General features: G+C 46.6%; 1 protein-coding gene across 3 annotated transcripts in view; it reads right to left on the bottom strand.

Annotated features, from left to right (window-relative positions):
* Positions 1 to 26,367, bottom strand: part of LOC143774783 (putative N-acetylated-alpha-linked acidic dipeptidase) — a 236,518-nt gene that overhangs the window by 148,985 nt on the left and 61,166 nt on the right. For all 3 annotated transcript variants that reach the window (XM_077262561.1, XM_077262553.1, XM_077262567.1), the window contains 3 exons: positions 25,497 to 25,785; positions 12,660 to 12,785; positions 12,384 to 12,567 (listed from right to left, as the gene is read on the bottom strand). In XM_077262561.1, the coding sequence (XP_077118676.1) occupies positions 12,384 to 12,567; positions 12,660 to 12,785; positions 25,497 to 25,785 (599 nt within the window). The remainder of the gene's footprint in view (positions 1 to 12,383; positions 12,568 to 12,659; positions 12,786 to 25,496; positions 25,786 to 26,367) is intronic.

Below are 26,367 nucleotides of genomic sequence, written 5' to 3'. Positions count from 1 at the left end.
ATTTACATTGTGTTGTAAAATACAGTGGGCCTGAGTTTGGGTTCAGTCTCCCCCCCAAAAAAAGTGAGATTGAAATTCTCACAAAGTGGATATACCTCAGTCCTCTTAGTTTGTGGTGTATCAGCCAGCCACTTGCTGCCACTCACATTGCGTTGTAAAATACACTGGGCCTGAGTTTGGGTTCTGTGTCCCCCCCAAAAAAAAGTGAGATTGAAATTCTCACAAAGTGGATATACCTCAGTCCTCTTAGTTTGTGGTGTATCAGCCAGCCACTTGCTGCCACTTACATTGTGTTGTGTTATACACTGGGCCTGAGTTGTGGTGCAGTCTCCCCCCCCAAAAAAGGGAGAATTAAATTCTCAACAAGTTCATATACACCTTCTACCTTGTTTTACAGTACCATATAATGGTTGTTATTTTGGTTACATTTTTCCAAAAATGAGGAAGTCTGGTGGAAGAGGCCGTGGGCGGTCGTTGCCAGCTGGTACTGATGGTGGTGGTGGTGGTGGTGGAGCATCTGGTGGTAGTGGGGAAAAGCAAAATAGCAGCTAAGCCTGGAGGTGTTGAGCCAGCGTCATTGTCTGCCTACACAAGGCCTCGAAGGCTCCCTTATCTGGGAGTAGGAAAACAAGTTTTAAAGCCGGAGCAGCAGGAAAAAGTTTTGGCTTTCATTGCTGACTCTGCCTCTAGCTCTTTTGCCTCCTCTTTAGAAAGTTCCAAATTTAAAAGCAGCGAGTCGCCAGTGGTTGCTCCCGGTCAGGAACAAGTCGCTTCCTTGTGTCCTTCACCCAAACCAAAAGTGAAGGATGCGTCAGGCGACACTACAGTTTACTCCATGGAGCTCTTTACACATACCGTGCCTGGGTTAGAAAGGGAAATTGTTAACAGCCCATTACAAGATGAATCGGACATGGAGTGCACTGATGCACAGCCACAGCTAGATTATTATGCTGTTCCATTGACTCAGATCACTACATTGCCCTCGCAGTGTACTGAGGCAGAATCTGACCCTGATGAGACTATGGTGCCCCGTCCCGAACGCTATAGCACCTTACACGGTGACACAGAGAAAGGTGCACATGACATTGAAGAGGAGGTGATAGATGACCCAGTTGTTGACCCAGATTTGCAGCCATTGGAGGAAGAGGGTGCCGCTGACAGTAGCTCAAAAGCGGAGGAGGATGATCCGCAGCAGCTATCTACATCGCAACAGCTTTCATCTGGCAGGCCCCTCTCAGGCCAAAAATGTTTGTCAACCAAAAAAACAGTTTTAGGACAGCGTGGCCATCCGGTGAAAGTAGCACAGCGTGCAATGCCTGAAAAGGTATTCCATAGTAGGAATAGTGGAGTGTGGCAATTTTTTAACCAAGATCCGAATGATCAGTGCAAAGTTATCTGTAGGAAATGCTCAAAGACCTTAAGCAGAGGGAAGAATCCCCAAAATTTAAATACAACGTGCATGCGTAGACATTTAACCAGCATGCACTTGCAAGCCTGGACTAACTACCAAACGTCCCGTACCTTTGGTGCACCTGCTCAGAATGAAGGTAGTCAGCAACGCTACATTGCTTCCCTCACTGTAAGCCCACCGGTTAGGACACCACCAGCAGCAAATGTGGAGGTATCGTCGCAAGGCCAAAGCAGTCAGGGAATCACAAGGTTTTTGGTAGGAAACACTGTATGTAGGTCAACCTCAAGAATACCATCACCAACCCTCTCTCAATCCGCCATGTCCACCACCACCAACACCGCTTGTTCCACCATATGCAGCTTTCCAGTCCAGCTCACCCTACAAGAGACTCTCATTAGGAAAAGAAAGTACTCATCCTCTCATCCGCATACACAGGGTTTGAACGCCCACATTGCAAGACTAATCTCGATAGAGATGATGCCCTACCGGTTGGTTGAAACCGAAGCTTTCAAAGCCCTGATGGCCTACGCAGTACCATGCTATGACCTACCCAGTCGACACTTCTTTGCGAGAAAAGCCATCCCAGCCCTCCACCAGCATGTCAAAGACCGCATTGTCCATGCACTGAGGCAATCAGTGAGTAGAAAGGTGCACCTCACAACAGATGCATGGACCAGTAGGCATGGCCAGGGACGTTACGTGTCCATCACGGCACACTGGGTTAATGTCGTGGATGCAGGGTCCACAGAGGACAGCCATAGTGGGACAGTTCTGCCTAGCCCACGGTCTAGGAAACAGTTGGCTGTAGGCGTTCGCCACCCCTCCTCCTCCTCCTCTAGAAGAGAAAGCTCGTCCACAGAGCGCAGTCGCACGACCACTCCATCCACAGCTGCCAGTGTTGCACACGAGGTGTCCCATTATGGAACAGCTAGTGGTAAGCGTCAGCAGGCTGTGTTGGAAATGAAGTGTTTGGGCGACAACAGACACACCGCGGAAGTACTGGCCAAGTACTTGCAGCAAGAAACTCAGTCCTGGCTGGGCAGTGTACATCTTGAGGCAGGCAAGGTAGTCAGTGATAACGGAAGGAATTTTATGGCTGCCATAGCCCTTTCAGAACTGAAACACATACCTTGCCTGGCTCACACCTTGAACCTGGTGGTGCAGTGCTTCCTGAAAAATTATTCGGGGTTACCAGCTCTGCTCCTGAAGGTGCGAAGACTTTGCTCGCACATCCACTGGTCGCCCGTACACTCCAGCCATATGCTGAACCATCAGCGATCGCTGAAGCTTCCCCAGTACCGCCCAATAATCGACGTTGCAACAAGGTGGAACTCCACACTGCACATGCTTCAGAGGCTGTGCGAACAGAGGCATGCTGTAATGTATTTGTGGGAGGATGCACATACACGGACAGGCAGTTGGATGGCAGACATGGAATTGTCAGGTGTGCAGTGGTCGAAGCTACAAGACCTCTGTCAAGTCCTTCAGTGGTTTGAGGAATGCACATGGCTGGTAAGTGCAGACGACGCCATCATAGGCATGAGCATCCCACTCATGCATCTGCTTATGCAAAGTTTGACCCACATTAAGGAGCAGGCGTCTGCAGCCGAGGAGGAGGGAAGCCTTGATGACAGTCAGCCGTTGTCTGCTCAGGGAACTCTCCTGGACGAGGTGGCGGACGAAGAGGAGGAGGAGGAGGATGATGGGGATGAATATTTATGGGAGGAGGATGCTTCTCAGGGGGCACTAGAAACTGGTGGCGTTGCAAGGTCAGGTACAGGGTTTTTACGGGACACAAGTGATGTTGATTTGCAAGAAAGGGCTCCTCAACCCAGCACAAGCAGTGAATTGACACCTGGAACATTGACCCACATGGCTGAGAATGCCTTGCGTATCCTAAAAAGGGACCCCCGCATTATCAAAATGATGACCGATGACGATTACTGGTTGGCCTGCCTCCTGGATCCACAATATAATGGAAAATTACAAAATATCATGCCACATGAGAACCTTGAGCAAATATTGGCTACCAAACAAGCAACTCTTGTAGACCGTTTGGTTCAGGCATTCCCATCACACAGCGGCGGTGATGGTTCTCACACGAGCTGTAGGGGGCAACATGGCAGAGGTATTAGAGGTGCACAAATCAGAAGTGGCGTTGGACAGAGGGGTTTTATGACCAGGTTGTGGAGTGATTTCGCAATGACCACAGACACGACAGGTACTGCTGCATCAATTCAAAGTGACAGGAGACAACATTTGTCCAGTATGGTTACGAACTATTTTTCCTCCCTTATCGATGTTCTCCCTCACAGGTCATTCCCCTTTGATTACTGGGCATCTAAAATAGACACCTGGCCTGAATTGGCAGAATATGCATTACAGGAGCTCGCTTGCCCTGCTGCTAGTGTGCTATCAGAAAGAGTCTTCAGTGCTGCTGGTTCAATACTGACCGAAAAAAGGACTCGTCTGGCTACCCAAAATGTTGATGATCTAACCTTCATTAAAATGAACCAATCATGGATTTCAAATTATTTTGCCCCACCTTCCCCTGCTGACACGTAGCTTGCTTACAAAATTTCATGCTTTTGGCCTCCTCTTACTGACTGCTCCAATTCCTCCATTTGCAGCTGCTGAATGTCCACCATAGGCCATTTTTTTACCTCCCTAAATGGGCTGACTCCCCCCACAGGGCCGTGGTCACCACCTGGCGCAAGCACCCGTGCGAGTGCCGTTTGCCTGGACAGGTGGGTGTGCCCACTTTTGGTACAAAAGTACAATGAAGTGTCTCTGACGGTGGTGGTGCACAACCAACGTCGTCAGACACACCGTCGTAATATGAGGGGCCCTGTGCCAGTACCGCAGCCCACGAGAGAGTGTTCCCCTCCAGCTCGAACAGTGCTCTACCACTTGCAATACTTACCTCTCCCTGTTCCACCACAGTGTAGTCTGTGCTGATAAATCCTTCAATGGCACTGCCAATACAAATTTATTGAAATGATAGATGATAGTAAAAATATACAGGGGCCCTGGCCTCCATTTAGACCAGTTAATACTTTGCTTCAACTACCACTGTCTGCTACTCAGCAGAAGAGCTCACCCCTGTACCTAGCTATGCCACCTGTTTATTTATGAACATTTTTGGGGCAGACATTTACCTCACTTTATTATTTTGGCCTTCTAACTGTGTCAGCCACTCCTTACAGTTGTCCTCCACTGAACAAAGCTATGCCGCCTGTGTACTCCTGTTACCACTTTTGAACTGCATTTAGCCTACTTTTTTATTTTAGGTCTACTAAGTCTGTCTGCGCCACTCCTTACACTTGACCTCCACTGAACAAACCAATGCCGCCTGTGTACTCCTGTTACCACTTTTGAAGTGCATTTAGCCTACTTTTTTATTTTAGGCCTACTAAGTCTGTCTGCGCCACTCCTTACACTTGACCTCCACTGAACAAACCAAAGCCGCCTGTGTACTCCTGCTACAAGTTTTGAACTGCATTTAGCCTACTTATTTGGGCCTACTAACTGTGTCTGCCTCCCATTACAGTTGTCCTCCAATGCGCAAAGCTGAGCCGCCAGTTTACTCCTGTTTCGACTATTAAACTGCATTTTGTCTACTTGTTTGGTTGGGCCTACTAATGGTGTCTGCCGCTCCTTGCTTTTCTCCTCCACTGAACAAAGCTGAGCCTCAATTTTCATCCTGTTTCGAATATTAAACTGCATTTGGCCTACTTGTTTGGTTGGGCCTACTAACGGTGTCTGCCGGTCCTTGCTTTTCTCCTCCACTGAACAAAGCTGAGCCGCAATTTTCATCCTGTTTCGAATATTAAACTGCATTTGGCCTACTTGTTTGGTTGGGCCTACTAACGGTGTCTGCCACTGCTTGTTGTTCTCCACTGAACAAAGCAGTGCCGCCTGTTTACTCCTGTTACCAATTTTGAACTGCATTTGGCCCACTTTATTACTTGGGCCTACTAACTGTGTCTGCCACTCATTACAGTTTTCCTCCACTGAACAAAGCAATGCCGCCTGTTTAGTCCTGTTACCAATTTTGAACTGCATTTAGCCTACTTTATTATTTGGGCCTCTATCTCTGTTTTTCCTCCTCATCCTGCCTATTACCCAGCCACTGCTAGATGAGTCTGCTGGTACATTGACCCAGACCACTACATTCCCCTTGCACTCTACACAGCCAGAATCTGACCCTGCTTAAAGTCAGGTTCCCCTTCCCGCATACTATACCACCCTACACGGGGACAAAGAGGAAGGTGCAGATGAAAGCGCAGGTTCCTTCATCAGGTGGGGGGGCATACTCGTTGGCGACGTCACTGGCACAGAGCCCCTCATAGTACGCAAAAGTGTCTCTGCCGGTGGGAGGCGCCACCGCCGTCAAACACACCGCCGTACTTTGAGGGGCCCTGTGCCAGTTCCAATGTGAACGAGTGGGCCCTCCCTGCTTTCTCAGGATCACAGCACTCGCAAAGTTGAAATACTTACCTCTCCCTGCTCCACCGCCGTGACGTAGTCCGCGTTTCCTGAGCCCACGAAAAACTTGAACCAGCCCTACCCCCCCCACAACTTTATCCAAATGACCCCCAATTTTCAATGCCTATTATTATAAGGTGAATTAAGATTGACAAGCCTTGTTTTCCTGTCCTCCACTCACATTGACTTGCATTGGGTTTCGTGTTTCGTTCGACCCCCGACTTTTCGCAATAATCATAGAGTTCAAAGTAATCACTGCACTCATGTAGTTAAAGTTGCAAACATCAAAGGTTTTATTAAACTTGAATCAGTGAAAAAGGTGCTTGGCGAATATAACGTTTCGGCCAGCCCGTGGCCTTGATCACACCCTGGTAAGTGCAGACGACGCCATCATAGGCATGAGCATCCCACTCATGCATCTGCTTATGCAAAGTTTGACCCACATTAAGGAGCAGGCGTCTGCAGCCGAGGAGGAGGGAAGCCTTGATGACAGTCAGCCGTTGTCTGCTCAGGGAACTCTCCTGGACGAGGTGGCGGACGAAGAGGAGGAGGAGGAGGATGATGGGGATGAATATTTATGGGAGGAGGATGCTTCTCAGGGGGCACTAGAAACTGGTGGCGTTGCAAGGTCAGGTACAGGGTTTTTACGGGACACAAGTGATGTTGATTTGCAAGAAAGGGCTCCTCAACCCAGCACAAGCAGTGAATTGACACCTGGAACATTGACCCACATGGCTGAGAATGCCTTGCGTATCCTAAAAAGGGACCCCCGCATTATCAAAATGATGACCGATGACGATTACTGGTTGGCCTGCCTCCTGGATCCACAATATAATGGAAAATTACAAAATATCATGCCACATGAGAACCTTGAGCAAATATTGGCTACCAAACAAGCAACTCTTGTAGACCGTTTGGTTCAGGCATTCCCATCACACAGCGGCGGTGATGGTTCTCACACGAGCTGTAGGGGGCAACATGGCAGAGGTATTAGAGGTGCACAAATCAGAAGTGGCGTTGGACAGAGGGGTTTTATGACCAGGTTGTGGAGTGATTTCGCAATGACCACAGACACGACAGGTACTGCTGCATCAATTCAAAGTGACAGGAGACAACATTTGTCCAGTATGGTTACGAACTATTTTTCCTCCCTTATCGATGTTCTCCCTCACAGGTCATTCCCCTTTGATTACTGGGCATCTAAAATAGACACCTGGCCTGAATTGGCAGAATATGCATTACAGGAGCTCGCTTGCCCTGCTGCTAGTGTGCTATCAGAAAGAGTCTTCAGTGCTGCTGGTTCAATACTGACCGAAAAAAGGACTCGTCTGGCTACCCAAAATGTTGATGATCTAACCTTCATTAAAATGAACCAATCATGGATTTCAAATTATTTTGCCCCACCTTCCCCTGCTGACACGTAGCTTGCTTACAAAATTTCATGCTTTTGGCCTCCTCTTACTGACTGCTCCAATTCCTCCATTTGCAGCTGCTGAATGTCCACCATAGGCCATTTTTTTACCTCCCTAAATGGGCTGACTCCCCCCACAGGGCCGTGGTCACCACCTGGCGCAAGCACCCGTGCGAGTGCCGTTTGCCTGGACAGGTGGGTGTGCCCACTTTTGGTACAAAAGTACAATGAAGTGTCTCTGACGGTGGTGGTGCACAACCAACGTCGTCAGACACACCGTCGTAATATGAGGGGCCCTGTGCCAGTACCGCAGCCCACGAGAGAGTGTTCCCCTCCAGCTCGAACAGTGCTCTACCACTTGCAATACTTACCTCTCCCTGTTCCACCACAGTGTAGTCTGTGCTGATAAATCCTTCAATGGCACTGCCAATACAAATTTATTGAAATGATAGATGATAGTAAAAATATACAGGGGCCCTGGCCTCCATTTAGACCAGTTAATACTTTGCTTCAACTACCACTGTCTGCTACTCAGCAGAAGAGCTCACCCCTGTACCTAGCTATGCCACCTGTTTATTTATGAACATTTTTGGGGCAGACATTTACCTCACTTTATTATTTTGGCCTTCTAACTGTGTCAGCCACTCCTTACAGTTGTCCTCCACTGAACAAAGCTATGCCGCCTGTGTACTCCTGTTACCACTTTTGAACTGCATTTAGCCTACTTTTTTATTTTAGGTCTACTAAGTCTGTCTGCGCCACTCCTTACACTTGACCTCCACTGAACAAACCAATGCCGCCTGTGTACTCCTGTTACCACTTTTGAAGTGCATTTAGCCTACTTTTTTATTTTAGGCCTACTAAGTCTGTCTGCGCCACTCCTTACACTTGACCTCCACTGAACAAACCAAAGCCGCCTGTGTACTCCTGCTACAAGTTTTGAACTGCATTTAGCCTACTTATTTGGGCCTACTAACTGTGTCTGCCTCCCATTACAGTTGTCCTCCAATGCGCAAAGCTGAGCCGCCAGTTTACTCCTGTTTCGACTATTAAACTGCATTTTGTCTACTTGTTTGGTTGGGCCTACTAATGGTGTCTGCCGCTCCTTGCTTTTCTCCTCCACTGAACAAAGCTGAGCCTCAATTTTCATCCTGTTTCGAATATTAAACTGCATTTGGCCTACTTGTTTGGTTGGGCCTACTAACGGTGTCTGCCGGTCCTTGCTTTTCTCCTCCACTGAACAAAGCTGAGCCGCAATTTTCATCCTGTTTCGAATATTAAACTGCATTTGGCCTACTTGTTTGGTTGGGCCTACTAACGGTGTCTGCCACTGCTTGTTGTTCTCCACTGAACAAAGCAGTGCCGCCTGTTTACTCCTGTTACCAATTTTGAACTGCATTTGGCCCACTTTATTACTTGGGCCTACTAACTGTGTCTGCCACTCATTACAGTTTTCCTCCACTGAACAAAGCAATGCCGCCTGTTTAGTCCTGTTACCAATTTTGAACTGCATTTAGCCTACTTTATTATTTGGGCCTCTATCTCTGTTTTTCCTCCTCATCCTGCCTATTACCCAGCCACTGCTAGATGAGTCTGCTGGTACATTGACCCAGACCACTACATTCCCCTTGCACTCTACACAGCCAGAATCTGACCCTGCTTAAAGTCAGGTTCCCCTTCCCGCATACTATACCACCCTACACGGGGACAAAGAGGAAGGTGCAGATGAAAGCGCAGGTTCCTTCATCAGGTGGGGGGGCATACTCGTTGGCGACGTCACTGGCACAGAGCCCCTCATAGTACGCAAAAGTGTCTCTGCCGGTGGGAGGCGCCACCGCCGTCAAACACACCGCCGTACTTTGAGGGGCCCTGTGCCAGTTCCAATGTGAACGAGTGGGCCCTCCCTGCTTTCTCAGGATCACAGCACTCGCAAAGTTGAAATACTTACCTCTCCCTGCTCCACCGCCGTGACGTAGTCCGCGTTTCCTGAGCCCACGAAAAACTTGAACCAGCCCTACCCCCCCCACAACTTTATCCAAATGACCCCCAATTTTCAATGCCTATTATTATAAGGTGAATTAAGATTGACAAGCCTTGTTTTCCTGTCCTCCACTCACATTGACTTGCATTGGGTTTCGTGTTTCGTTCGACCCCCGACTTTTCGCAATAATCATAGAGTTCAAAGTAATCACTGCACTCATGTAGTTAAAGTTGCAAACATCAAAGGTTTTATTAAACTTGAATCAGTGAAAAAGGTGCTTGGCGAATATAACGTTTCGGCCAGCCCGTGGCCTTGATCACAAAATCGCTATAACAAGGCAAAAAAGACAAACAGAATATCACAAACAGATAAGTGTACATATACATATGTACATAAAAATCCATGCTACAGATACTGACAGCCATAGTCGGACCCATATATTCAAAATAAAGAACATAAATTGTATCTAGTGAGTGAAGCTCAAAATGACCGGAAATCACTCACGGGCTGGCCGAAACGTTATATTCGCCAAGCACCTTTTTCACTGATTCAAGTTTAAAAAAACCTTTGATGTTTGCAACTTTAACTACATGAGTGCAGTGATTACTTTGAACTCTATGATTTGTGGGACCCAGTATCCCGTTCACTGGCACCGTGAACTATATTGATTGAGTGCTAGCTTTTCGTATTTTTCGCAATAATCGGCCGATTTCACCAGACCCGACTTTTGAGAAAGTCGGGTTTCGCGAAACCCAACTCGATCCTAAAAAAGTAAAAGGCACTCAACTCTAGTTAACAGGTTCTTTATATATATGAGCAGCAATTATACAAGCAGAGGGGTAAAGGATGTGATTGAAGGACAGGGGAAAAGTCAAACGCAATGGAATGTAACAGGTTAATTTATCAGTCTCTGTGCGCTGGAGGAAGATGGCTGGAAGATCTCTCGGCGGCGCCTCAGGTGGAGCGAAATGTCTCCGATCCAGTCCTGCAGATGAGCGATGCACTTTCTGCTTGTGACTATGAATCCTGATCCGTGCACACGGTGAGGCAGAGGTGATGGTCAGCGGTACAGATTTAGAAGCAGAGGGTTCAGTGAGCAAGGCTGCAATAGGAGCACACAGTCCAGCGGACACAGCCACAGGCACGGACCATTCCTCAGCAGGTACCGCAAGGATGGGACTAAGCGGTGCTTCCGAGGTGGTGAGCGCAGCAAAGGTTCGTACTCTATCCTGGTCACCACCCGGTGAGGAAGTCTCTCTGGGCTGAGGGTAGAATGCGTTGGCAGTCTGGCTAGCTGGGGGTATAGGCTAGCGGGCGTGGGTCCATGAAGAGGGAGTTAACCGTCTTAGTACTCACAAGCTTGGTCCCCGTCAAGTGTCCTGTCTTCCCGCTCATACTGCTATTTAAGTCGGATCCGCCCCCATCAGTCAGGTGTCATGTAGTGCTCCGATCAGCAATCTCTTCCCCCTGCAACACTGGTGACAGCCCCGATGGTTCCGGCCCAGATACGCAGGAGAGACCATTAACTTGGCTCTCTTCCCTAAAGTGGCAGCTAGGACAGAGGTGGAATGTGTTCTACCGCATGTCCTACCACCACCCAGGACGGTTGGACGTTTCTCTGTACAAGTCACCTTTTCATACTCTACATCCTCCACCACCTCCTCATCCAGTCATAGTAAGACCTGCACAACCAATTTCACAGCACCGTTGGCGTTCTCATTCTGCTGCTGCCCCCTGTCTGCACTGCAGCATCACTTCTGCCTTACCGCTCATGTGTGACGAATAGTGTTGAGCATTCCGATACCGCAAGTATCTGGTATCGGCCGATATTTGCTGTATCGGAATTCCGATACCGAGTTCCGATATTTTTGTGATATCGGAAATCGGAATCGGAAGTTCCCAGTGTATGGTTCCCAGGGTCTGGAGGAGAGGAGACTCTCCTTCAGGCCCTGGGATCCATATTCATGTAAAAAATAAAGAATTAAAATAAATAATATGGATATACTCACCCGTCCGGCGGCCCCTGGACCTTACCGATGTAACCGGCAGCCTCTGTTCCTAAGAATGAGGAGTTTAGGACCTGCGATGACGTCGCGGCTTGTGATTGGTCGCGTGAGCGGTCACATGAACGGTCACGCGACCAATCACAAGCCGCGACGTCATCGAAGGTCCTAAACTCCTCATTCTTAGGAACGGGGGCTGCTGGTTACATCGGTAAGGTCCAGGGGCCGCCAGACGGGTGAGTATATCCATATTTTTTATTTTAATTCTTTATTTTTTACATGAATATGGATCCCAGGGCCTGAAGGAGAGTTTCCTCTCCTTCAGACCCTGGGAACCATCCAGGATACCTTCCGATACTTGTGTCCCATTGACTTGCATTGGTATCGGGTATCGGTATCGGCGATATCCGATATTTTTTGGATATCGGCCGATACCATCCGATACCGATACCTTTGAGTATCGGAAGGTATCGCTCAACACTAGTGACGAACTAACAAAGTGGAACGCCACCTTGCATATGTTGGAGAGAATGTGAGAGCAGCAGCTGGCAATAGTGGAGTTTCATCTGCAGCACGCATGGCTTTGTCGCTCTGTGAACCATGTTGTGCTGCTTCCAATACTCCAGCAGCATGGCCAGCACTGATGACTCCATCATGAGCATTAATATACCACTTCTATGCCTGCTGGAAAAAACATTTCAGGAGATGAGGGAGTGGCTCAGGAGGAAGAGGAACAGTGGCCTTTCACACCTTTATCAGGCTTGTTGTCCACACATGGCTGGAAGGGTGGGTTGTTTTTGCACATCAGCCAGGTACACAACAGTCCAGCCAGTGGACACATATGGAGAAGGATGATTAGTTTTCACAGCAGGGTGACATTCAAAGCAGCTCATGGGCATCACTGGAGCGGGGCTGGGGGATACAGAGGACCCCGACCATACACCTCCCACCTAAGATAGCTTGTTGATGCCTCTGGGCAAAAAAGCAATGTGTGAACATACCTTTATACTACAGGTAAATATATTGGGCTTAAAATATAAAACATTAATAATACTGCAATGATTTGATTCACAACAGCACACTCCTTACTAGTAGATGGGTAGAATGGCGTTTGGGGATCACCATAGTTTGTAAAAAGAGTTCCTCTCTGAGCCCCTGTCCCTGGCAGCCACCAGTCCACTGGGTATACTCTGTCAAGGCTGCCAACCACATAGTCTGCTGGATCAGAATACAAAATCATTCCAATGCATCCAAACCGTTCTCCATTGTTCACCTAAGGATACAAATTGAGAGGTAGTGATGATCCTAATTGTAAATATATTAATGATATTTTCTACTATTTTTCATTTTAGTTACGTTACGAACCTTGTCGCCTCTGAAAATTTTACCGTATCTGGCAATAGCTACAGTGCCAGTTAGATTCATAGACAGATTCCTTGTTAGGTATTGAAAGTCTTCCACTGTTCCATAATTGACATAAACGGGATCTCCCTGCAAAATAAAAGTACCACAATGATCACAATTTACAGTTCCATAGTTGGCATACATATCAAATGAAGAATTAAAAAAAAAATATATATATATATTTATATATATATATATATATATATATATATATATATATATATATATATATATATATACACTCACCGGCCACTTTATTAGGTACACCATGCTAGTAACGGGTTGGACCCCCTTTTGCCTTCAGAACTGCCTCAATTCTTCGTGGCATAGATTCAACAAGGTGCTGGAAGCATTCCTCAGAGATTTTGGTCCATATTGACATGATGGCATCACACAGTTGCCGCAGATTTGTCGGCTGCACATCCCAAAGATGCTCCATACAAGGCAGGATAGATCCATGCTTTCATGTTGTTTACGCCAAATTCTGACCCTACCATCCGAATGTCGCAGCAGAAATCGAGACTCATCAGACCAAGCAACGTTTTTCCAATCTTCTACTGTCCAATTTCGATGAGCTTGTACAAATTGTAGCCTCAGTTTCCTGTTCTTAGCTGAAAGGAGTGGTACCCGGTGTGGTCTTCTGCTGCTGTAGCCCATCTGCCTCAAAGTTCGACGCACTGTGCGTTCAGAGATGCTCTTAGGCCTACCTTGGTTGTAACGGGTGGCGATTTGAGTCACTGTTGCCTTTCTATCAGCTCGAACCAGTCTGCCCATTCTCCTCTGACCTCTGGCATCAACAAGGCATTTCCGCCCACAGAACTGCCGCTCACTGGATTTTTTTTCTTTTTCGGACCATTCTCTGTAAACCCTAGAGATGGTTGTGCGTGAAAATCCCAGTAGATCAGCAGTTTCTGAAATACTCAGACCAGCCCTTCTGGCACCAACAACCATGCCACGATCAAAGGCACTCAAATCACCTTTCTTCCCCATACTGATGCTCGGTTTGAACTGCAGGAGATTGTCTTGACCATGTCTACATGCCTAAATGCACTGAGTTGCCGCCATGTGATTGGCTGATTAGAAATTAAGTGTTAACAAGAAGTTGGACAGGTTTACCTAATAAAGTGGCCGGTGAGTGTATATATATATATATATATATATATATATATATATATATATATATATATAAACAAACACCACTTATTGAATAATTGGCTTTCTAATCATTTTTATCTCTCCCAAGTGCTGATTTCACAGCTACACTGCTCACTGATACTGTATAATGTACTCCATACTGCTGCTGTTTGTCTGTATGCTACATAAAGATGGGTGAGCAGTTGATATGGAAGGATCAATTCACAGGACTCCAGTCCATCAGTCCTGGTCAATAATCTTTCTCCTCTTATCCACGTGCATTCCAGACTCCTCTGTCAATAGAATAGTCAAACCAAGCTGGGTCGATGTAAGACTGTAATGCAGTACAAAGGGAAGAAGCAAACACAGAGTCAATGACAAGCCACATGGGTCAGTACCAGTCAGGAGCAGATATGCCAAAGACAAGAGACAAAACAACAGGTCAGGGTCCAAGCTGAGTCAAAACCAGTGAGTCAATACATAACAGGGGAACACAGAGTCGGAAAGGGAAGAGGGGATAAACAGACACGGGTTCAGTAAGCAAGCAGCAGGACAAATCAAGGCAAACAGGGTCAGCTACTCACGCCATAGGCAGAAACTATAACTGACATGGTCTGCAGGACACAGCGAGGATAAATAGCAAACCTGAGACCAGACTGAGGCTGAGAAGTTAACCCCTGGCATGACCAGACCGGAAAAAGGGGAAGACAGTACTCAAAACTCGGTCTGGATCATGACAGTACCCTCCTCTCAAGGAGGGGCCACCGGACTTCCAGGTTTCCCAGGATAACGTGAATGAAATGCCTGAACCAATCGATCCGCATAACCAGATCACGCCGGGACCCATGATCGCTCCTCAGGACAGTAACCCTTCCAATGAACCAAGTACTGAAGTGAACGGCAGACCATGCGAGAATCCACAATCCACTCCACTTCATACTCAGTCTGACTATTCACAGAGACAGGATGCAGAAGGGATGGAGACCCAACAGAGGGAGGCACAAATGGCTTCAGGAGGGACTTATGGAACACATTTGGGATTCGAAGTGACAGAGGAAGGTGCAAGCGAAAGGCAACTGGATTGACAGCCTCAATGATTTCATAAGGACCAATAAACTTGGGACCCAGCTTAACAGAAGGAACTTTCAACCGTATATTCTTGGTAGACAACCATACCTTATGCCCCACCGAAAATACTGGCCCTGAAAACCATCGCTTGTCAGTAAAATGTTTAAGTTTGCCCTGAGCCTTCCCAATGTTCCTCCGGACCTTCCTCCAAACCTCCTTCAACCGCTGAATAGCCAAATCAGCCCTAGGACACCCAGAATCCAGCCTAGAGAATTCACCAAAATGGAGGTGAAAACCGTAGTTACAAAAGAACGGAGAGGTGCTCGTGGAATGACTGATCAGATTATTAAATGCAAACTCCATCAATGGGAATGAAGAGCACCAATCATACTACCAGGACATGGCAAGACACCACAAAATTTGTTTAAGAAACTAATTGGTCCTCTCCATCTGACCGTTGGTTACAAGATGATAGGCCGAGAAGAAGGCCAAACTAATACCTTACCTTTTACAAAAAGCCCTCCAGAATTTGGACATAAATTGTACCCCTCTATCAGAAACAACACTCAAAGGCACACCATGCAACCGCACCACGTTTTCAGCAAACAACCTCGATAGTGTTTCAGCATTAGGCAGGCTTACCAAAGGTACAAAATGCACCTGTTTACTGAATCTGTCCACCACCACCCAGACCACAGTTTTGCCATTGAAAGGAGGGAGATCAGTGATAAAGTCCATGAACAAATAAGTCCAAGGTCTATCCGGAATTGACAATGGCATCAATTCCCCGGCTTGCCGGTTATGGGAGCTCTTAGCACGGGCACAAGTATCACAAGCAGACACAAACACGGCAACATCAGAGGACCATCAAAACAGCCTAGCAATAGCTCTTTGAGTGGCTGAGACCCCAGGATGTCCACTAAGAGCAGAATCGTGGAACTCCTAGAGCACCCTCAACCGGTATTGAACGAAGAGCTTGTTATCAGGTAATGGCGAAGGAGGAAGAGACTGAGCCTCATGAATCTCCCGCTTCAATTCTGAGGACACTGCTGCCACAACCACCCCATGCTGAAAAATGGAGGAAGGAGGTTCCGGAGGTGATATCGGATCCAAGCTACGAGACAAGGCATCGGCCTTGACATTTTTTAAAGCAGGTTGAAAGGTGATGAGAAAATGAAAGCGCAAAAAAAAAATGCGACCACCTCGCCTGTCTAGGAGTTAAACGTTTGGCAGACTCAATATAGGACAGGTTCTTATGGTCCGTAATCACCGTGATCCAATGAACAGTCCCCTCCAAAATGTGCCTCCATTCTTCAAAAGCCAACTTTATGGCCAACTCCTGATTCCCAACATCGTAATGTCTCTCAGCGGGAGAGAATTTCTTAGAGAAAAAGGCTCAGGGTCTCAGATTAGTCAAAGTGGCAGGTCCTTGGGACAACACCACCCCCACCCCCACCACCGATGTGCGATGTGTCCACCTCAACAATAAACGGTTCAGACGGATCGGGCTGGATCAAAACAGGAACAGTCATAAAGCATTCCTTTAATGAAGAAAACGCCGCCACTGCTGGAGCTGACCAGTTTTTGAGATCAGCCCCCTTACAAGTAAGATCCATGAGGGGCTTAACCACCTGTGAAAACCCCTTAATGAATTTCCTGTAGTAATTGGCAAACCCCAAAAAGCACTGAAGACCCTTCAGGTCTCTGGGTTGCACCCAATCCACAATGGCCTGCACCTTCCCAGAGTTTATACGAAACCCCTTGGCAGACAGGATGAACCCCAAAAAGGACAGCTCTTGGACGAAAAATGAACATTTTTCAGGCTTAGCAAATAGAGCTTTCTCCTGTAACCTCTGGAGAACTGCAGGTAGATGACCGATGTGATCTTGTTTGTCAGATGAGAATACCAGGACATCATCTAAGTAAACCACCATACAGCGCCCAATTAAATCAGAAAATACAGAGTTAATAAAATTCTGAAACACAGCAGGCGCGTTAGTGAGACCAAAGGGCATAATCAAATTCTCAAACAAACCCTCAGAGGTGAGAAATGCCGTTTTCCACTCATCCCCTTCCTGAACACAGATAAGATTATATGCTCTCCTGAGGTCCAATTTAGAAAACTACTTGGCTCCAGATAATTGGTTATACAAATCAGGGATGAGCGGGAGGGGATAAGTATTTCTCACTGTGATCTTGTTTAATTCCCGAAAATATAGGCACGGGCTTAAACCACCATCTTTTTTCTTTACAAAAAAGAATCCAGCTGCCACTGGAGAGACAGAGGGATGGATGTGACCCTTACATAAGCTTTCAGAAATATACTCTTTCATAGCGGTATGCTCCGGGCCGGAGAGGTTGTACAGACGGGCCTTGGGCAATTTAGCACCCGGAGTCAGATTGATAGCACAATCAAAAGGGCAGTGTGGTGGTAAGACCTCTGCCTCCATTTTGGAAAAAACATCCTCAAAATCCTTCAGGTACTCCGGAATACCCTCCAGACTTACGGATGACACCAGTACAGAGGTAAGACAACCTTTAACACAATTAAAACCCCTTTTAACAATGTCTCGAGATTTCCAGTCAATCACAGGATTGTGTAACTGTAAGCAAGGAAATCCCAACACCAGTCCCACAGGAAGATTGTCCAGAACAAAACATGAAATAGGTTCCTGGTGCAAGGAACCCACCTTAAGGAGGAACTCCTCTGAGACAAATTTAATAACATTCTTAGCGAATGGTGTTTTGTCAATGGCCACAATATGAATAGGAGTCTCAAGCCTAACTGTCCCTAACTTGCACTTGGTCACCAAGTTAGAGTCAATAAAGTTCATGGACGACCCGCAGTCCACAAAAGCAGAAGTGGGCGTGAAGCAATTCCCACAACAAAGTTCCAGGTTGATGGCCCCCACCTCCATAGGTTCAGAAGGTGGCATAACAGCAGGAGTAGCAGGAAGCAAATGAACCTCTCGCTGCACTACACCTCTCTCCCGCAGCTTCCGATCCATACAGATAGCCTGAGTTCTGGCCTCCTCCAAGGAGTGGTGGATGGAGAGCCAGAGCATCCTTCAGGTAATCTAACAGTCCTCTCCTGAACTGACACCTTAGTGCAGAGTCGTTCCAGGACACCTCAGTGGACCATCGTCAGAACTCGGAGCAATGCTATTTGGCTGAGAGCTTACCCTGAGAGAGACCCATGATAGTGCTCCCTGCCACCCTGACCCGGTCTGGTTCGTCAAAAATAAGTGCTAAGGCCTCAAAGAACTTATGAACAGACATACTGTTAGTGTTGAGCGATACCGTCCGATACTTGAAAGTATCGGTATCGGAAAGTATCGGCCGATACCGGCAAAGTATCGGATCTAATCCGATACCGATACCAATACAAGTCAATGGGACTCAAGTATCGGACGGTATCCCTGATGGTTCCCAGGGTCTGAAGGAGAGGGAACTCTCCTTCAGGCCCTGGGATCCATATTAATGTGTAAAATAAAGAATTAAAATAAAAAATATTGCTATACTCACCTCTCCGACGCAGCCTGGACCTCACCGAGGGAACCGGCAGCGTTCTTTGCTTAAAATGCGCGCATTTACTTCCTTCCGTGACGTCACGGCTTGTGATTGGTCGCGTGCCGCCCACGTGACCGCGACGCGACCAATCACAGCAAGCCGTGATGTAATTTTCAGGTCCTGAATGCAGAATTAGGCATTCAGGACCTGAAATTACGTCACGGCTTGCTGTGATTGGTCGCGTCGCGGTCACATGGGCTGCACGCAACCAATCACAAGCCGTGACGTAATTTTAAAATGCGCGCGTTTCCTGCCTCCCGTGACATCACGGCTTATGATTGGTCGCGTCGCCCATGTGACCGCGACGCGACCAATCACAAGCCGGAACGTAATTTTAAAATCCTGAATGCCTAGAATTAGGCATTGAGGACCTGAAAATTACGTCACGGCTTGCTGTGATTGGTCGCGTCGCGGCCACATGGGCGGCACGCGACCAATCACAAGCCGTGACGTCACGGAAGGAAGTAAACGCGCGCATTTTAAGCAAAGAACGCTGCCGGTTCCCTCGGTGAGGTCCAGGCTGCGTCGGAGAGGTGAGTATAGCAATATTTTTTATTTTAATTCTTTATTTTACACATTAATGTTGTTTCGATACCGATACCCGATGCCACAAAAGTATCGGATCTCGGTATCGGAATTCCGATACCCGCAAGTATCGGCCGATACCCGATACTTGCGGTATCGGAATGCTCAACACTACATACTGTACGTTCAGGGGCAGTAGCAGGTAAAGAGAATGCCCACGATTGAGGTCCCTCCCAAAGTAAGGAAATAATAATCCCAACCTGCTGACTCTCATTACCAGAGGATTGGGGTCTAAGAGAAAACAGCAACTTACAATTCTCCCTGAACGTACAGAACTTCTCCTTTTTTCCGGAGAAGGTATCAAGGAGCCTGACCGTAGGTTCAGGAGAGTGCAGCGAAACATCGACAGTGTCAGAGTGCTCACAGACAAATTGGGAAATACCGTATACACTCGAATATAAGCCGAGATTTTCAGCCCATTTTTTGTGGCTGAAAGTCCCCCTCTCGGCTTATACTCGAGTCTTACCAAGGGGTCGGCATTGGAGGGGTGTAATAGAGTGCAGGGTTGCGTATGTCACCACGGAACAGACAGACCAACCGTTGAAGGGGATTTATTAACAGGGGTAAAATTCTCCTCGCAGGGAGTAAACAGGGGGTTAATAGAGTCAAACAGTAAACAGTTAAGCGGAATCAAAAGGGTTAACGAGTGTTCTGGTAACTTATCAGCCCAGGGAGATCCTGACTGGAGGGTCCTTTTACCAATGTGGATACAGTCACCAGCAGGGCTTGAGATTCTGGTCTTTTCTGTGTCTCCTGGAAAATCCGGGGTTAAGTCTCTGCAGCCTGTTCTTCTCAAAGTGAAACTGGAACCAGGAAATAACAGTCTCTCCGTCACTGCTGCAGGAGTCTCCGTAAGCCTGGCAGCTTCTCTGTAATAACGATTGTCACACACACACTGGGCAGTTACTTATCACACTCAGGGATCTTGGCTTGTCACTGCAGTCACCAGGGCTGCACAGTCACTGTCTCTGATTCAGGAGGCTTCCAAATCTACACCCCCACATCCAGCCTTCACTCTGGTGGGTATCTCAGCTTCAGTACCCTCACGGGGAGCACTACTTTTAGGGGAGCACGGCACTGCAGCCTGCCATCTCTTTGGCGCGCTGCCTTCTCTCTGCTCTCCCGCTCTTTTCTGACCACTCCCCTCTCTCTTCCCAGCAGTTCCCTGGTCCCCTCTGTCCAGGGCAGAACGTCTTCCCCCCAACAACCCAGCTGTCTGACTATGTGGTTCCAGGCAAGGAGCAGGGAAAGCAACCTCCTTACAGGGGGATCAGGGGCTGTCTAATTATACTCACCTGCTCCTGTCGCAGTCCCTGGTTCCCCGGCACCACAGCTTCTTCCTGTACTGAGCGGTCACATGGTACCACTCATTACAGTAATGAATATGCGGCTCCACCTCCCATAGGGGCATCTTATGAGGCCATGATTAACGTTTGTGCAACCTACTGATGTCTCAATTAATTTTACTTTTATTGGTATCTATTTTTACTTTTGACATTTACCGGTAGCTGCTGCATTTCCCACCCTAGGCTTATACTCAAGTCATTAAGTTTTCCCAGTTTTTTTGTGGCTAAATTAGTGGGGTCGGCTTATACTGGGTCAGCTTATACTCGAGTAATACGGTAGATCCCTGAAGAGATTTAACCATCTCAGAAAGCTCCCTCTGCAGTTGGTTATGAGACCGGAGCCCTATGTTCCGTGGACAAATCCTCCATCATCTATGTCAAACTAGACAATTGATCCGCCAAGGTACGGAGAGGATCCATAGAAAGAGGAGCAGAGAAAAAAACTGTCTGTTTGGTCAGATATAATATCACACCGCTGCAATGCAGGTAATTGCAAGCTCCACTTGGTGGCAATAGAGTGGCAGGAGGACTGCACACAGCAGGACCAGACCTGCAATGCAGCAGAGAGGCCACCAAAAGGTAGCAGCAGAATAGTCAAAACAAGCGGGGTCGATATAAGACTGTAGCGCAGTACAAAGGGAATAAGCAAACTCCGAGTTAATAACAAGCCAAATGGGTCAGTACCAGTCAGGAGCAGATATTCCAAAGACAAGAGACAAAACAACAGGTCAGGGTCCAAGCCAAGTCAAAACCAGTGAGTCAATACACGAAAGGGGAACACAGAAAGGAAAGGGAAGAGGGGATAAACAGGCACGGGTCCAGTAAGCAAGCAGCAGGACAAATCAAGGCAAACGGGGTCAGCTACTCACACCATAGGCAGAAACTATAACTGACATGGTCTGCAGGACACAGCGGGGATAAATAGCAAACCTGAGAACAGACTGAGGCTGAGAAGTTAACCCCTGGCATGACTAGACCAGAAAAAGGGGAAGACAGGACTCAAAACCCAGTCTGGATCATGACATCCTCTTTTGATTAGCTTGGAATGCCCAGAGGTAAGGTCTTATATCCAGTAGTCACAGATTACTGACATAGTTTATGGACAGGAGTCATACAAATCAATTCTCCCATCTCTAGTGAGGAGGAATCCATTTCTTTATGTGTACTTTGTACATTATGTATGTACAGGAGACATCTTAGCAGCTAGTCTCCACCCACTAGCTCAAACAAAATTTGGTTATTAGATAGAGGTTGTAAAGAGAAAAACTGGTTGAAAATAGCAATATTCAATTCATATAATGGCAAGAAAACATGTTACTTCTCATGTTCACATGACCGCTTAGTCTGAAAAGTCACCCTAAGTAACAGATAATTAATATTTGTTTTGGAGGATTAAAGGGGTTCTCCGAGAATTAGCTTAAATGGCATCCCTGACACAATGCAATCTACAGTCCGTCCTAGTCATGTGTTAGAACGTGCTGCAGACTGAATATATACAGCTCCGGAGACCTGTGTCTCAATTGCCAGAGCTGTACCAGAGCTGTACCACACATACTGTACCTCAGCCAGCAGAGAGCACAGCTGTGCTATGTTTAGAAATATATCAACCTCTGTTGTAATCAGCGAGGAGTAATCTCCAGCTTCATTCTCCTCAATGTTTGCTTATTTTCCGGTTGGGCGCAGTCTCTGTGCACTGCTATAAAGTGGTCAGACTGACAGAGGAGGATGAAACTGAGATCTCCTCATCAAGCACAACATGGGTGAAAACCTATTTCTTCACATATCACAGCCGTGCTCCTGGCCGCCTATTCAGGTATGTACGATAAAGCTCCGCTCTTGTCAGATTAGACACAGGTAGGTCTTGGGAGCTGTGTATCTTCAGTCTATAGTCTGTCCTTACATGTGAGCAGGACAGGTTGCAGTTAGAATTGTCATGTACACCATTTTATCTAATTTTTTGAGAATTCCTTTAAGCAACTTTAAAAGTTCATGGACACCTATTTATTTGCAGTAAAAACAGTTTAGATTTAAAGAAATATATATATATATATATATATATATATATATATATATATATATATATAGATAGATATATAGATAGATATAAATATAAATAGGTATAGATAGATAGATTGCATTGCTCCTCGAGGTTCAATGGTGGAATTACAAGAGATGGAGATTACAATATTTTGTAAGCTCACCTGTCTGTTTCTGAGCCACATTTAGCCTTCAATGCCACAGACACTGGCAGTCTAGGACACATGTGACTGTGTGTGTACCACTTTCCACTTGACCTTTACTGGGATCATTTTTACTTGAAAACTGCTGGCTCAGTCATGATCGGGACTCAGTTTGACTTTCGATATCTTCTCTATAACTAACTTGAAAGTTTATTGGATAAATTAAGGTGTACCTTGAAACTCCTGGTCCTCAAATGAAAATATGAGACTGAACCACCACCTTTCATGTGCCATTTGTACTATAAGGCCGGGGTCACACATGCGAGTTTTACGGACGTAAGAGCGCAGAAACTACGTCCGTAAAACTCGCATAACATACGGCACAATTATTCTCAATGGGGCTGCTCCTATTAGCCGTATATTACGGTTCAGTATTATACGGCTTTCTACGGCCGTACAAAATCGCAGCATGCTGCGTTTGTCAGCGTATTGCGCAAAAAAATCGCCAATGAAAGTCTATGGGGGCGAGAAAAATACGGATTCCACACGGACCAGCAGTGTGACTTGCGAGAAATACGCAGCGATGTTAGTGAAAAGTCGGTAATTCAATTGCCGGCTTTTCATTTCTCCTTCCCAAACCCGACAGGATATGAGACATGGTTTACATACAGTAAACCATCTCATATCCCCTTTTTTTTTGCATATTCCACACTACTAATGTTAGTAGTGTGTATGTGCAAAATTTCAGCGCTGTAGCTGCTAAAATAAAGGGTTAAATGGCGGAAAAAATTGGCGTGGGCTCCCGCGCAATTTTCTCCGCCAGAGTGGTAAAGCCAGTGACTGAGGGCAGATATTAATAGCCAGGAGAGGGTCCATGGTTATTGGCCCCCCCGTGGCTAAAAACATCTGCCCCCAGCCACCCCAGAAAAGGCACATCTGGAAGATGCGCCTATTCTGGCACTTGGCCACTCTCTTCCCACTCCCTGTAGCGGTGGGATATGGGGTAATGAAGGGTTAATGCCACCTTGCTATTGGAAGGTGACATTAAGCCAGATTAATAATGGAGAGGCGTCAATTATGACACCTATCCATTATTAATCCAATTGTTGGAAAGGGTTAAAAAACACACACACACACACACACACACATGATTAAAAAGTATTTTAATGAAATAAACACAGCGGTTGTTGTAATAATTTATTGTTCTCTCAGTCCATCAGGAACACCCTCGCTCTGAAAAATAATAAACGCACAAGATACATACCTTCTGGTGAACCGTCTCGTCCCACGAAGTAATCCATCTGAAGGGGTTAACTAATATTACAGGCAGGAGCCCTGCTAAATGCAGCTGTGCTCCGTGCCTGTAATCCCCGGCGAATGAAGGAAATGTAGGTCATTGACCTACATTTCCTTCAGTCGCGGTGATGCGCCCTCTGGTGGATGTTCTCATGAACTGCAGCCTGGGAACTTTTTCCCACGCTCCAGGTCATATGAGGACATCCACCAGGGGGCGCATCACCGCGACTGAAGGAAATGTAGGTCAATGACCTACATTTCATTCATTCGCCGGGGATTACAGGCACGGAGCACAGCTGCATTTAGCAGGGCTCCTGCCTGTAATATTAGTTAACCCCTTCAGATGGATTACTTCGTGGGACGAGACGGTTCACCAGAAGGTATGTATCTTGTGCGTTTATTATTTTTCAGAGCGAGGGTGTTCCTGATGGACTGAGAGAACAATAAATTATTACAACAACCGCTGTGTTTATTTCATTAAAATACTTTTTAATCATGTGTGTGTGTGTGTGTGTTTTTTAACCCTTTCCAACAATTGGATTAATAATGGATAGGTGTCATAATTGACGCCTCTCCATTATTAATCTGGCTTAATGTCACCTTCCAATAGCAAGGTGGCATTAACCCTTCATTACCCCATATCCCACCGCTACAGGGAGTGGGAAGAGAGTGGCCAAGTGCCAGAATAGGCGCATCTTCCAGATGTGCCTTTTCTGGGGTGGCTGGGGGCAGATGTTTGTAGCCACGGGGGGGCCAATAACCATGGTCCCTCTCTAGGCTATTAATATCTGCCCTCAGTCACTGGCTTTACCATTCTGGCGGAGAAAATTGCGCGGGAGCCCACGCCAATTTTTTCCGCCATTTAACCCTTTATTTTAGCAGCTACAGCGCTGAAATTTTGCACATACACACTACTAACATTAGTAATGTGGAATATGCAAAAAAAAAGGGGATATGAGATGGTTTACTGTATGAAATCATGTCTCATATCCTGTCGGGTTTGTGCAGGAGAAATGAGAAGCCGGCAATTGAATTACCGACTTTTAACACATATCGCGCTGAATGAAATCTAAATACAGAATATATATATATGTGTCTCAATGACATATATATATATATATACTGTAAATATGTTTTCCCTAACATTTGAGCACATAAATCCATTAGATGTCGGTTTTGCAAGCCTGCGCGAAAATCTCGCAGTACGGATGCCATACGGATTACATACGGAGGATGCCATGCGCAAAATACGCTGACACACCCTGACTACGTATCAATATTTTGGGAACATTTCTCCGTATTACGGCCGTAGTACGGACGTATAATACGTGGCGTATTGTCTTACGCCAAGTGTGACCCCAGCCTAAGTCTCATTTGAGTCCACCTCTCCACCCCAATAGACATTGGGATCCAGTTGTGGTGTGCTATCGCCAACCTGAGTAAACCAAATACAACAATGTGTATCTAACTATGTAGTCCATGTCACTATCCCGCGAAACCCTTTGCTGGTCGCATGTGTAAATTAACTTTCTTGAGAATTTGAGACATCCAAATGAAGTAATATGCATATATACTATTTTTTTCTTTTTTTTTAAGTAACATGTTGCAGACATTCTTACCGCAATAATGCCTGGCGGTGAATAGGCATTGAAGGGATTTACTACAGAAGAATCATTCTGGTCAGGACTGAGAATTTTTTCAACTTTGTCTGAGATATCGCTTTCAGTGCCATCATCGGACAGTATGGCCACATAATTGGGATCACTTGCATTGGGGTACGAGAGAAGAACTGTGAAGTTATATATCTTGGATCCATCCAGACTTGATTTCCAAGTGCTATGAATATACTTCGCAAGGACCTCCTCCTCCTGGAGACTTCCTGCTATATGAGGTCTCTTAGAAAAAAACCTGCAGAGTTTAAAAAAAAATCTATTCTTAAACCTTATCTCATATGTAATTGCTGCACACATGATCATTTATTTCTACAAAGATGCATCTTGCAGGTCACATGCCTCAGATTCATTGTAGACAATTCATCTGAAGCGAGTTTGCAGAAACCCAAGCATACAGGGGTATATCTAGGGGGAAAGCAGAGAATTTGCCCTGCATGCAGCTGGCAGAGGGGGCAGCATCGGGCCATCTAATGCAGTGATCCAAGGTGTCTCCCCGGCAGCTGCATTTTCCTGCCCTCGTAGTGCGAACACAGTATGGGAAGCGAGGGGGAATGGGTGTAGACACAGAGGTGGGAGTGTATATGAGCATGGTATTAGAGCAAACAGGGGAAGAAATTTGTGGACATAGTATGGGGAGCGACTGGGTGATGGGTGCGAACACAGTATGGGGAGCGAGAGAGATTTGAAGACACAGTATGGGGAGCAAGGGTGGATGGTGTAGACAAAGTATGGGGAACGATGGAGGGATGGGTGGAAACACAGTATAAGGAGCAATGGGATGAGAAATTTGAGGACAGTATGAGAAGCGAGGTGGTAA

This window comes from Ranitomeya variabilis, chromosome 1 (genome assembly GCF_051348905.1).
Source record: "Ranitomeya variabilis isolate aRanVar5 chromosome 1, aRanVar5.hap1, whole genome shotgun sequence".
In the NCBI taxonomy this organism is placed as follows: domain Eukaryota; kingdom Metazoa; phylum Chordata; class Amphibia; order Anura; family Dendrobatidae; genus Ranitomeya; species Ranitomeya variabilis.
Note: the sequence above shows the minus strand (reverse complement) of the source record. Positions and strands in the feature narration are given on the sequence as shown.